Source organism: Poecile atricapillus, chromosome 1, assembly GCF_030490865.1.
Source record: "Poecile atricapillus isolate bPoeAtr1 chromosome 1, bPoeAtr1.hap1, whole genome shotgun sequence".
In the NCBI taxonomy this organism is placed as follows: Eukaryota; Metazoa; Chordata; class Aves; order Passeriformes; family Paridae; genus Poecile; species Poecile atricapillus.
This window is the reverse complement of record NC_081249.1, coordinates 94,468,826-94,481,643: the sequence shown is the minus strand read 5'-3', so window position 1 is coordinate 94,481,643 and position 12,818 is coordinate 94,468,826. Positions and strand designations below refer to the sequence as shown.

The window sequence follows — 12,818 nt, the reverse complement described above, 5'->3', positions numbered from 1 at the left end:
GTGCCGGGGCGGAGGAGGAGGGCGCGCGCGCGTGTCCGCGCGGGGCGGGGCAAGGCGGGGGGCGCGCGTGCGGCCCCGCCCCGCCAGGTGAGGCCGGGGAGGGGGAGCATGGGCGGGGGGCGCTGAAGGGGCTTCATGAGGGGCCCGGGGAGAGCCTGGCCCTGGGCGGCGGGGATGTATGAGGGGGACCGGGCTGCCGCAGCCTCCCGGGACGCGGTGCGCCGGGGTGCGCCTGGCGGCGGCGTCCGAGCACCGGGAGCTGCTGCCTCGGAGCCCCGCTCGCCCCGCGCGGCCGCCGCCCCGTCGTTCGCGGCTGCAGGCAGAAGCAGCGACGTGGCAGGAGGCGGTCGGCAAACCCGGCGGGTGTTCCTCCTCCGCTGCGGAGGAGGTGGTGAGGTGGGTGTCCCCCGGTCCGGTTCGCCGCGCTCCGGCTGCCCTGCTGGCATGAGACGGACCGTCACCATGGGACGGAGCCCAGCCCGCAGCTGGCCCGGAGGAGCTCTCTCTCACCGCTCCTCCCTCGGCCGGCTGTTGGGGCCCGTTAACGGGTCGGGCGAGTAACGGCGGCGCTGGAGGCGGAGGACGCGGCTCCGGCGCTCGGCTCCAGCTGCCCTGTGCCTCCCCCGCCTCTGGGAACGAGCCGGCGCCGGGTCTGCTCTGAGGGGTTGGTCTCCCTCCGCTGCTGTAGCGCTTCTCCTTGCTGGGATTAACAACAAGAGCACTTAAAAAATATTAAAGGAAAACCAGCGGGTGAAATATTTAATCCCTTTAGCTAATCCGTATGCCGTAGTTTCAGACTTCTCAGGAACCAGCTTCCTTGTGCAATCTTCAGAGTCCCTGTGTATACATCATTTATCCCCCTTTGACGGTCCTTGTAATGTATTCGTCTCTCAGGGTTCACCTTACTGCTCTCTCCCTGAAAGGAGGGTGTAGCTAGGTGGGGGTCAGCCTCTTCACCCAGGCAACCAGCAACAGGACAAGAGGACATCTTAAGATGTGCCACGGGAGATTTAGGTTGGACAGCAGGAAGAATTTCTTCACAGAAAGGATGATTATATATTGGAGTTGAAGGTGATGGAGTCACTATCCCTGGAGATGTTTTAAGGAAAGACTGGACATGGCACTTGGTGCCATGGTCTAATTGACATGGCAGTGTTCAGTCATAAGTTGAACTCGATGTTTTGTTTTTTTAATAAGAAAGCAATAGTTGTAGAACAAGATCATGGCTTTTTCTATGATGGAAGCATCTTTGTATAACACAAAGCAATAAAATACACTAATTTTGCCTTGTGTAACCTGTTTCTGGAAGTACTGTTTATAGTGGTTTTTAATCCTGCCATCCAAAGGGCACTGACGGTGAGGCAGCAGAATGAAGTTGGAGTGGTGTAGTCGATTTGCCCTTTGCTCCAAGACAACCAGCCAGACCTTTCTGCTTGGAGGAGTGTTCATCACGCTGGGCTCAAGTCGAATCCTCCTGATGAAGTATTCTGCCAATGAAGGTACTGTTGGGCAATGCCCATGATGTACCTTGAATAAGAAAGCATTGATGTTTGGACTCAAACATAGCCAAAAAACCTGCTTCTCCACCTGCAGAGTTCTTTGCACTAGTACCTTACTATATTTATATGGACATGTGTTTCTGCACTTGTAAATTTCTGTCTAGCTAGTGGTCTACCATAAAGACCTTGGGTTACAAGGTGTATGATATACCTTTAAAAGATGAGGCAGGTGATTTATTTTATAGCTAACTCTTCAAAGAGGAGATTGTTGTGTAAGCACTATTGGCAGTACATTATTTGATTGAAATGTTTTGCAACAGGTTTAGTAGAGAAGTGGTATCCTAGTGGGTGTGCTAAAACTGGCTGGTATTGCCAGTCCTAGAAGAAGGTTATGTCATCCTGGAAGCCATTTTCTGGTGAGGGTTAAAAAATACCATATTGGTCTTTGGGGAAAACCTTCCAGTTTTAATTAATTTTTATAACAGACATGTTCTTAAGGTCTTCCAAAAAAGTTCTGCTATAGACTGAGACTAAATGAGGAAAGACTTCAACTCGGAAAAGAGGCTATTCAGGAAGTTGTATATCATAAACTTTGAAACATTTATAACAGAAGCTCTTACAAAGCCTTTTGTGACTAAAATTGTGATTGGAATGGTTAAAATAGATTCCCGCTCTAATTGTAAATGCAGGGACAAAAACTAATTGTGTACTCTGTGATTTGCTGGATCCCACAGATAACAAGTATGATTATCTTCCTACGACAGTGAACATGTGTTCTGAAGTAGTGAAACTGGTCTTATGTGTAGTGTTGGCACTGTGGAATAGGAAAAAAGGTAAGTACCTATATTTTAAATAATTAATATGTGTTGACTTTCTGAGATTTGCTGTCCTACAAACACTTTTTTTAAAGAATAGATGACACTCTCCACTTGCCACAGGTTTTGCATAGCAGGTGATTTTTGTGTTTTCTGTCTTGATGTAAAAACTATGAGAGATTAACTTCATAGCATTTCAAAATGGTACATAACAAATATTTGAATTGGAAGAAGGTATCAGGCACTGGAGGTACACGTTCAATTGAACTGTTGGTTTTGTCTACTTCTCCAGGAAACAGTTGTGGCTCTGTAAACTAATAGAATTTTCACCTTCACCATTTAGTACAGACTTATCTAAGATAGTAAATATATTCAATCAGTGTTTGCCATCATTGGCTACTGCTGATTGCATGTTTTCTGGTTTTCTTTTTTTTTTTTTTTTTTATCCAGATGTCAGTGTTTTGCTGAACTCAATGTGTTGGTGGTTCAGGAGAGGATTAGATGTCATTGGGTAGTTTTAAATCTGTGCTAATAAAGTACTTTTGGCACTGCCTCTGGAGTAGTCTAAAGTTTATCAGTCTTCCTCCTAAAGTTTGTGTCCTGAATACCAAAGTAAATGTCATTCTTTGTGCTTTGTCCTTTCTTCTTCCTATATGTTTTCTTTATACCCAGATCATCTGCTGAGTTCTGGTTTATTTAGTACTTCTGACTTTACTGGCTGACCTTTGAGTGCTCTGTGAAGGAATCCACTGTCTGTGTCACTGTTCCTGTTGTAGATTTGATCAATAATCAACAGGAAGTCACACCCAATAAGGATGTCACTACTGTGTAGGGATTCTGGGTTGCTTTTTAGCCCTTAAAGAATGGTTCCTGTGTTGCCAGAGAGCTGTGGAACTGAAGTGTTTTCAGTCTAATGGTGTTCCTCAAAAGAGAACTATCGGCACTATGGTGCCTAGTCTGTTACAAGGAAATGGGCTTTCAATAATAGGAATGATGTCTTTCTTACTGATTTCTTTTCCTTTCAGAAAAAGGTTGTATGGATAATCTCTCTGAATGTTTTTCCTGGAAGAATGTATGTAATTCCATGAAATGGTCAATTCCTGCCTTTCTTTATTTTTTGGATAACTTGATTGTCTTCTACGTACTGTCCTACCTCCAGCCAGTAAGTATGCTTATACTGAATAACATGACTTCAAATGTGTTAGTGGGTAATCCTGCTCTTAGGCTATCTACCGTGATAACACTGGTGAGGCAGGATTGTAACTGATGCTGTCTGCTGTTTTAACACTGGCAGGTGGAAGAATAATCTGTTACCTTCCCATTCTCTTACCCACTGGTCAGTTTTGTACAGCTTTCAGCAGAGAAGAGCCTTTATATTTTCTCCATCCAAAGTGATTTAGAAATAGAGTGAAGTGCTTAAGAAGTTGGAGGGTTTTTGGTACTTTTCCTCCTTTGCCTTCTTCCACTCTGTATTTCTCTTTCAATCCATTTGTTTCTCTTGCTATTATTTGAGCTGCACTTTTCTGTGGGGCTTTTACCACTCCGTGTATCTGACATAAAGCAAGTAAACATAATCTCACAAAGAGAATGAGTGTAACAGAAACTGAGGAGGGAATGAAGAAAACTGACTTAATTTTTGTGTTTGTTACCTATGTTTAGGTACAAAATTTAGTTGATACTTTCTTCTAGCTACCCTCATCCTTTTGGATGAACCTGCATATGCTCAGGAGATTGTACAGGTTTTGTGCTTGCATTCATTTTTGTATCATGATACTTTTTGGAATCTATATTTGCAGTAAGACAGAAACAGATGGTTTGCGCTTGCTATAAAATACTGTGACTGTATTGCTGAACATTAAAAATAAATGGTTTTCTATCTTTTCTGAGAATTTCTCTTTAGATATTGTTCTCTTAGGTGTATATTTCTGCCAGGGACAGACCAGTCCAGAGTCTAGAACAGGACTCAGCTGAAAAAACCTAATAAAATCAAGAGCTGAAACTTCAGCTATAACTGAGATTACTTTTTAGTGGCTAAATTTCCTAAGGACTTATTTTTTTGAGACTTTGCTTGTGATATGCAGATTAGTGGCATGGGGAACTTTGATATTCGTATCATTTTGATACAAACTTTGATTTATCTAAGACAGAGGTCTCTTGAGGTTTCAGAGAACAGGTGACTCAAAATTAATTTTTTAAACTATCCTTCTGAAGATTTTGCTCATAGTGTTACCAGAGATGTTGGATGGGGGGCATTGACTGTAAAGTAAAACCAGAGTGTACATGGAATACTTCTACATTTTACATAAAAGCTCTTTTTTTCCAAACTTAGTTCTGTCAGATTTCCTTGTTTATTCAATATTTTTCTCCTTCCACAGTGTTCACCTAACATGAATATGTACTGAGTTTTAATTTTGCAAAGTTAAAGAAAATTAAGATGTGTTTTCTTGGGCAGGTGTCTCATTGTAAGTAAGTCTTCAGCTTACTTGAGAGCCTGTGTTGTGCTGTTCCATTAGAGTTACTGTTCAGCAGATAGTATGTTGGGATAAAGAGGAATGAAGATAATGAGAAAAGAGTCTGTGCTTTTCCTCTGGTGAATTAAAAAGACACTCCATAGCAGAATTTGGAATGTGGAAATTATGAGAAAATTAAAGAAAAAGGTCTGTGTTTTGTACTCCTGAATCCATATATGCTTTTGTGTAAAATTGTCTAAAAAGGTGAGCTCACTGTGAGGCTCAATTGGACCAAAAACTTTAGATGCCTGGATCTTTTGTACATGTACTGACTATACAGGGGAGTCTGGAATAACAGACAGTTTGCAAAACACCCCCACCCTCAAAAAGGGATTTTTTTTTTCCTACTGGTGCTGGTAGAATTCTGATCTTTACTGGTAACTAGAGTGCCTAAAAGAGCCTCTTCTTGGTCCAGTGTCCCAGTATTATAGAGTGTCTAATACAGAGACAAAACAGAAAATCCTTGCCACAAGGAGTTTGCAGCTTGGGATCATGGCCATGGATTAGAGACACTGATGTTATTATACAGTTATTCCCAAATTAAACAGAAGCTTTAGAGTTATCTTCCGTTGTACTTTGAAATAGATTTATTTTTGTTTTTAATTACTGTTGCAGTCTTGAAAACTCAAGTCAAGCACCTCTTTATCTTTGATAAACTCTACAGCAAAAGCACTTGACATACAGGAAATTTGTTTTCTGCAAGTACCTTGTCCAAGTCTGGAATTTCATGAACACTGCAAATGGCACTGCAGCCAGGAGCAGCCTCACCTTCCTTTCTTCTTTGCTTATTCTCATTTTGTAGCAGCTTCCTCCTTTGTGCCAACACAGCTGTATTTGCAGCTGACTGGTCAGCCCAGCTGGGGACCTGAACTGACTGAATACTAAACTGTTCTCTGTTAAGTAAGTTTTCTGTTGCATTGATTTCCTCACATCTTCATTTCAGTATAGCTTTCCCCACTGCAGTGGAGCTTGGACTCTGTGGTTTCCCTGAGATTTTGAAATGGGACTTGAGTATCATTTTACAGGTGTGTTGTTGTACCATTTGGGTAAGGAAGAAGATTCAGTACCAGTACTTTTCACTGTGGCACCTTGCTGGAAGATGAACACTTGAAGTCTGTAGGTTTTTGGTCTCCACAGTGTGTCTGGAGTATAACTTTGTTCTTCTCCTTTTCTTTCAAGGCAATGGCTGTACTCTTCTCAAATTTTGTCATTATAACAACAGCTCTTCTCTTCAGGATAGTGCTAAAGTAAGTAGTATTTGCTAAAGTAAATGAAATTTTAATCTTCCTAGCTTTGATGAAGTTAAGCTACGTTTTCTCTCTTTGTCTGATGGGAACAGTAATTCTCTTCTCTTGCGGCTATACCATCCTGGAGAAGTGGTTTTGTTTTCTACATCTGAAGGTGTAGGAATTATGTTATTAGGAGTGCCTTCATACGTCTACACATTTGGTCCACTCTAGTAGAAAACAGATGAAATCATGATTATACAGTCATTGAATGCTAAGAAGAAAGCTTTAATTTATACATTAAATATCTTATTTCATGATTGCCAGTACTTCTTAGCGGTCTGTTGCAGTTCCTGAGTGTAAGCATGGTCTAGTAAGAGGAAATGGTGAAAGACAGAGGTGTGTTTGGCTCATAACTCATGTGACAAAAGCCAGACTATGTGTTCCGCTTTGCTGAATTTGTGCTCTTTATAAGTATTGTTTAGAATCAAACAAGACTGTCAGGGTAATGGGTATTAACTTTACACTGTAGAAGTTGTCTGTGTTGAATGTGGCACAAGTAAGCCTTTCCCGTAGGTGTTAATATGCCAAAACCATGCCTGATAATCTGACTCAAAATGCTTTTTCTCATTTTACTTTTGTGTCTCTTGTGATGTCACAGTTCACTTAATCTTCCAGATTTTTTATTTTCACCAAGGTAAACAGACTTTGAGTGGAAAAACACTATAAATAATTCTAATATTCTTATGAATTACATTTATAGATTTGTAAGTGTTACCATCATAAAGTACTAGAAAAGGGCTCCACATCATGGGGGAAAAGAGCAGTGTAACGAATGCTTTTCAAAAAAAGATGGTAATTATCTGGATGTCTGTGATTTTTTACTTTATTCATCAGACCCTTGTTCCCATGGAGACAAGACTTGCTTTTAAGTTGTTAAGCAATCAGTATCTAGAAGTAATGCGATCTTGAAAGGCCTTCCTTTGCCTTATTTCTTCAGAATACTTCACCTTGTACTTCTGATTGCCAGACTCAGCCCTCTTTGCCCTAGAAAAGTGTGTTGCATTTTGACGTTGTACTGTATTCTGAAAAGACTTTTCTTTGCACCTGTCTGTCTCCTTATCTGTGGCATGATGTCTTTTATATGTTTTATAGATCTGGATGTTCTGTCATTTAATTGATGACACTGTGTTTCTAAATTTAGTGGCTTTTTTGTGTACCAGGCGAAGACTCTCTTGGGTACAGTGGGCGTCTCTGGTGATCTTATTCCTGTCCATCGTTGCCCTGACTCGAGGAAGTGGAGGCCATCAGCACAGCTTGGCTGCACATGGATTTCATCACAATATGTTTTTTAGGCCATCTAACCACTGCCTTCTCGCTACTGGACCTGAGGAAGCATGCGTGGAAAAGGGCAACTGCGCAGCACCAAGTTTCCTTCACAGCTTCCAGTGGAATGTGACCACTACCATGGCAGGAGCATTGAAGCCTCTCCGCCTCAGCCTGGGCCATCTGCTTATTCTAGTGCAGTGTTTTGTGTCTGCCCTGGCTAACATCTACAATGAAAAGATGCTGAAAGATGTGGATCAGCTTGGGGAAAGCATCTTCACACAGAACAGCAAACTCTATGCCTTTGGGGTGCTGTTCAATGGGCTCATGCTGGCGCTGCAGGCTAAGGACCGGAGGCAGATAGGGAACTGTGGCTTCTTTTATGGGCACAACATCTTCTCCGTGGCTCTTATATTTGTCACAGCTTTCCTGGGGCTGTCTGTAGCCTTCATCTTGAAGTTCCGAGACAACATGTTCCATGTTATGACTGCTCAGATCAACACTGTCATCATCACCACTGTGTCTTTCGTCATCTTTGACTTCAGGCCTTCTCTAGAGTTCTTTTTGGAAGCTCCTGTTGTGCTTCTCTCCATATTCATTTATAATGCCAGTAAAGCAAGAGGCCTGGAATATGCCACTCTGCGGGAAAGGGGAAAACTCATCAAAGGAGATGCATGGGAGAGGTCAAGTGGGGTAAGGCTCTTCAGTACTTGTCTCCTTTGGTTTCTCTTGTTTCACCTCCCTTTATGCTTGGAAGAATCAACTTGGTTGTGACAGGACTCATCCCTCAAAACCAAAGTTCTGCAGTATTTCTTAAAATCTTGGGTATTGCTTTCCATATGCCTTTACTTTATGAAATCACCTTTTTCACTTTATGAAATCATGAAGCCTAGGTAAGCATTGCTTTCCTGCTGCAACTGTAGGCAGTCCTGTGAGCAACTTCAGCTTTGTACAAATCTTTTCTTGAAAGCTTTATAACCAAGAGAGTTTACTTACCCAGGACCTTCAGAAATTGGAATTGATGCCTGCAAAGTAATTTTACCTAAGTAGAGCTGGTAAGTCTGTGTAGCTTAGGCCACATAATAAGGATGTCAACACACTTGATGTTAAGGTTCTTTCTACCATAGCAGTCAAAGATAGCTGAAGATAAAAAAGGCAGTGTTTAAATACAGAGTTTTAACATGGTTTGGGTTTTTTTTTCTTGCTATATATTTCCTCCAGGCCTTCTAGTTTTTTTTGTTTCTATTTGAGTAGTGATCTAGTTACTTAGAAGGTGTCGGGGATGGCTTGCTCTTAGAGCTGTTATTCAGCTGAGCTGAGCAGTCGCCTTATGGGAAGAGTTCATGTTTGTGTACGTCAGCCCGCGGCTACGGACGGGCCGTGGATGCACATTGGAACCAGCAGAGAGCGCTGTCCACTGCGTTCCAACAGACATTGAACTTTGAGATGTTTTTGAGAAATTTCCACGTGGTACCTTTTTAGGTTGTTTAATGAGCAATAAATAACACAAATTCATATAGTTTTGGTATGCCAGGTGTCATCTATTTTAACACTTACTACTAAGCAGCTGTTGTAGAAACGAATAGCACTATGTGAGCATGCAAAACCAGCTGTGTCTTGGGCTGCATCAAAAGCAGCTTGACCAACAGGTCAAGGTAGGTGATTCTGCCCTTCTGCTCTTGTGGCACCCCACCTGTGGTACTGTGTCCAGCTCTGGGGACTTAGATCTGCTGGAGCAAGTCCAGGGGAAGATGATCAGAGAGCTGGAGCACCTCTCCTATGAAGACAGGCTGAGAGAGTTGGGAATGTTCATCCTGGAGAAGAGAAGGCTCCAGGGAGACCTAGCATCCTTCCAGTACCTTCCGACCCAAAACATTTTATGATTTTATGGAAGAATGGACTGCAAGCTGTTTTAGGCAGTGAGTCACTAAAAAGTGTTAAAGATGCAGGGAATGTTTTTTGAGTATGTATTTCCTAAACCTTATAACACACTAGTAAGAGGTTTAAATTACAGAGTCTTGATTTTGCTTTAAGTGATACCTTTGGAATAAACCTTACTTTTTTTTTTTCTTTTTTTTTTTTTACTTTTGCTCACATTGTTCTCTTTTGCTTCTGGTTCCTGTAGGATGGAGAAGAATTTGAGAGGTTGAACAAACCAGGCAGTGATATCGATACAGATGAAGATTCCCTCTAGCAGGAGGCTGGCTTGGAGGAGTGCTATGACTCACAGTGTGAGAGAGTTAATCTTTTATTAACATAGAGAAGGGTCGTTTTTCCCCACTGACAGACTGTTTGGAGCTGTTTTGGGGCTGGATGTCATATGTGGATGAGGACAATATTCAAGCTGTATATATGGAGAGTTGTATTCTTTTGTGCCTGTCTCCCAGTGTCTGGGGAAATGGAAATCTGGAATGCCTTTGTAGCAGCTGGTGAATTTTACATGCAGCTTACGTGGCCTAACTTTGAAAGAGCTTAAATAAAACAAAAGTTTATTAAACAGTATGAATACATCGTATTTTTTTGCGTGTGTATATAGAAAGGCTTTGTGCAGAGGCTTATTTGCACTGAGCCCACTACTGAAAACAAATATTATGCAGCTACAGTAATGGTCTTCAACATCTGGAGCACTGACCAAGAGAGTGCAGGTGGCAATACCATCTGGTGTTGTTCTACCCTGGCAGACTGATAAGGTCTTGCATTCATTTTGGAGAGAGAGAAGTCATTCTGCAGAGTGCCAGGCGTCATGATCTCAGAATTTCTGTTGAGGCATCTGCTGGATTATATTTTGACTGAGATGAAAAATAGGTTCCAAATTATTCAGAGAATTTTGAAACAGGCAAGGGAACAGGGATGCTGATAAGGGGTTCCTGGTATGTTCCTAAAGCCTCTGCTCTCAGAGCAGTGGAGAAGATGTTGGTTTATAATTTCCTCCCTTCAAAAATGTGTCTTTCATAGTTGGAAGATATTGTCAGAAGAATTCTTAAGATAAGCAATGAGTTCAGTGTCAGAGCCTCATACCAGAGTGTACAGTAAGCAGTAAGTGATGCATTTCTCTGGACTGAAGACAGTCCTGCCTTTGTTCTCCTCTGCCATCCCGTCCAGGCTCTGTGTATAAAGCTTATGTGTACTGTATTGATGACTTATTGCTATATTAACATATCTCCTGTCATTGATCCTGATCAAGAGGGACAGCCTGTTTTCGTATGTGGCCCATGGTTTGTAACTGTCAAGTTATAAACTATGAATTCAAAATTTCTATTCTTTTTTCTGTATTTTTATAGTATATATTAAGAATAACTGCAAAATGAATGTTGTTGTTGAGAACCCTTTTGCATCTAGTTTCATTGTGCTTGTATAGCAGGCCATTTCAACATAAGGAATCCTAGTTGTTTGTATCTGTACAGAAGGAGTAGAAGGCATATTTCAGTGTAAATTCCAGAAACTCCGTTGCTCTTACTGGTTTATGATATCGTATTTTGGGAAATTAAACTTAAAAAAAATCCTCAAGCTGTTAAAGGCTTAGTGGCAATAAGACTTTTTTTTTTTCAATATATACCTGAGTTTGTTGCCTTTTTCAGTCACAGCTACCAACTTTAGCAGGTACTTTCAAAAAGAGTGAAAGTACTGTTAGCTTTAGATTGCTTTGCATTTATGTGAGCAGTAAGTTTTTACATGAAGTTCTGAAGACCTTTGCCTTGCATCAAGAAAGAACATAAAAATAAGCCATGATCATACTAAAGACAGCATCAAACCAAATATTCATGTCTTGAAAACCATGTTTGACCCTTGTGCCTGAAATATCTGCATTAAGAGACAAGAAATATGTAAATGACTGATCTTCAGCTATTTTAAACTGCATTTAGTTCTTGTTTTCAACTCTTGTCCTGCTTAGTGATTTTCCTTTCTGTAAATTTTCCAATGCTATGCTTGGCTTATTTACCAAAGTCTATATTGCACAAAGGTATTGGTTATATAACTGTTGATCCAAGGTTTTACTCATGCTGTAGATTTGGTTCTGTCTTACATGTAGAAATCTTTGTTGTCTTCAGGTTGGAGGTCTCAGAGAGCTTATGTTGGATGGCCAGGCAGGTTTCTTATTATAATGAAGGAGAACTGTATATCCCCTTTGCAGCAACAGGAATGTTAACTGATGTCAAAAAATGGGTAAGGATTTGTATCCACTTAGTAACATCGGGTAGATAGTAACCCAAAGCATAACATGCATATCTTTACAGCTGTGCTATCCATGGCAGTGGTAAAATGCAGTATGTAGGTGAGATTTGTTAGGGGAAGTGACTGAACAATTGTCAGCCGGAGAGCAGCCCTGGTAAGCAAGGAGGAGCAATTCTGTAGAGTTACATATTTCAGATAGGTCATGTGAAATCCCACTTGGTTAAGTATTTCCACTATATGGAAACTACTCCATGTTGGAAAGCTTAACTTATATTCTCTCAAAATTACAATAGGGAAATTTATGAGGATGTTTTTGGAGAGCAGCATTAGTTTGGCACATAGTCTTTAATGAATACCTTGGGCAGAGTGTTCATGCTCAGCTTTGATTTAGAGCCCAGATTCACAAATGTTTGAACTTAATTGCTGCTGAGGGTGCTATGTTCCTCCCTCCAGGTTTGAGGAAGTAGTTCACAAAACATCCCAAGAATAGATGTGTGTTCATGTTTCTCTTGCAACAAGTAAATTGAAGAAATTATTTTGGTTAATTTCAGCTATTTTGTGAATGTAGCAGCTTCAAAGACAGACTGTGGATGAAAACAGCCATTTTGGAGCTGAATCAAATGCCAAAAATATGCATAAGAAAAAAGATTTTCTTTATCATGTAGAATCTTCCCACTAAGGTATGTTGGAATAGGACCTTAATCCTAGTAAGTCTGTCCTCAGAGTGAGAGGTTCAGGGACAGATCCAGTGATCTGGATTTGATTTGTAATTCCCGAATGCTTATACCTGCAAGTTAACTGTGTGTTATCGTTGAAAGAATATTTTGGCTTGGTGCTCCTTCTGGCTTTGCTTTTAGTTTTATATAGGGAAAAGTGGGTTGCAAAATCAAGATTTTAACTCACTGCTGAAAGTTTCTGGTAGTTCAGTGTCATTTTGTAACGAAGGCAGAAAAAGGCACCAGAATGTAGCATAATACAGTCGTCAACAAATTCTGTGATTGTGGATGTGTAGTTTCGGTTAAGAGCCCATCCCTACCTCTCTTGATAAGTGGACAGCTTGTTTGGAGTTGTCTTTTTAATGCAACTCCCACTGAATGCCTAGGCTGGGTTTGGTACTTGCACAATTTGGCTTTGAATTTCTGACAGGGGTATTGAAAAGGCCATTTGGATCAGGTGCTGCACTCTTTTAGTATAAGTTAACCCTCGAAGCACAGGACATTTAATTTATGTGATTTGTAGTGTGAGTTAAAAGGGCTTTCATTTAAAGTC

At 41.1% G+C, this 12,818-nt stretch overlaps 1 protein-coding gene across 2 annotated transcripts; it reads left to right on the top strand.

Annotated features, from left to right (window-relative positions):
- The first annotated feature begins 37 nt into the window (after positions 1–37).
- SLC35A5 (solute carrier family 35 member A5) lies at positions 38–10,682 on the top strand. 2 transcript variants are annotated; one of them, XM_058863006.1, is made up of 7 exons: positions 38–87; positions 1,347–1,499; positions 2,234–2,332; positions 3,340–3,476; positions 6,004–6,071; positions 7,274–8,069; positions 9,502–10,682. In XM_058863006.1, exons 2-7 carry the CDS (start codon positions 1,370–1,372, stop codon positions 9,568–9,570), a joined length of 1,299 nt encoding a protein of 432 aa, XP_058718989.1. In that variant the 5' UTR covers positions 38–87; positions 1,347–1,369; the 3' UTR covers positions 9,571–10,682. The 2 variants fall into 2 exon arrangements, with proteins under 2 accessions (XP_058718989.1, XP_058718982.1); XM_058862999.1 differs by lacking the exon at positions 38–87 and adding an exon at positions 126–396.
- The last annotated feature ends 2,136 nt before the right edge of the window (positions 10,683–12,818 follow it).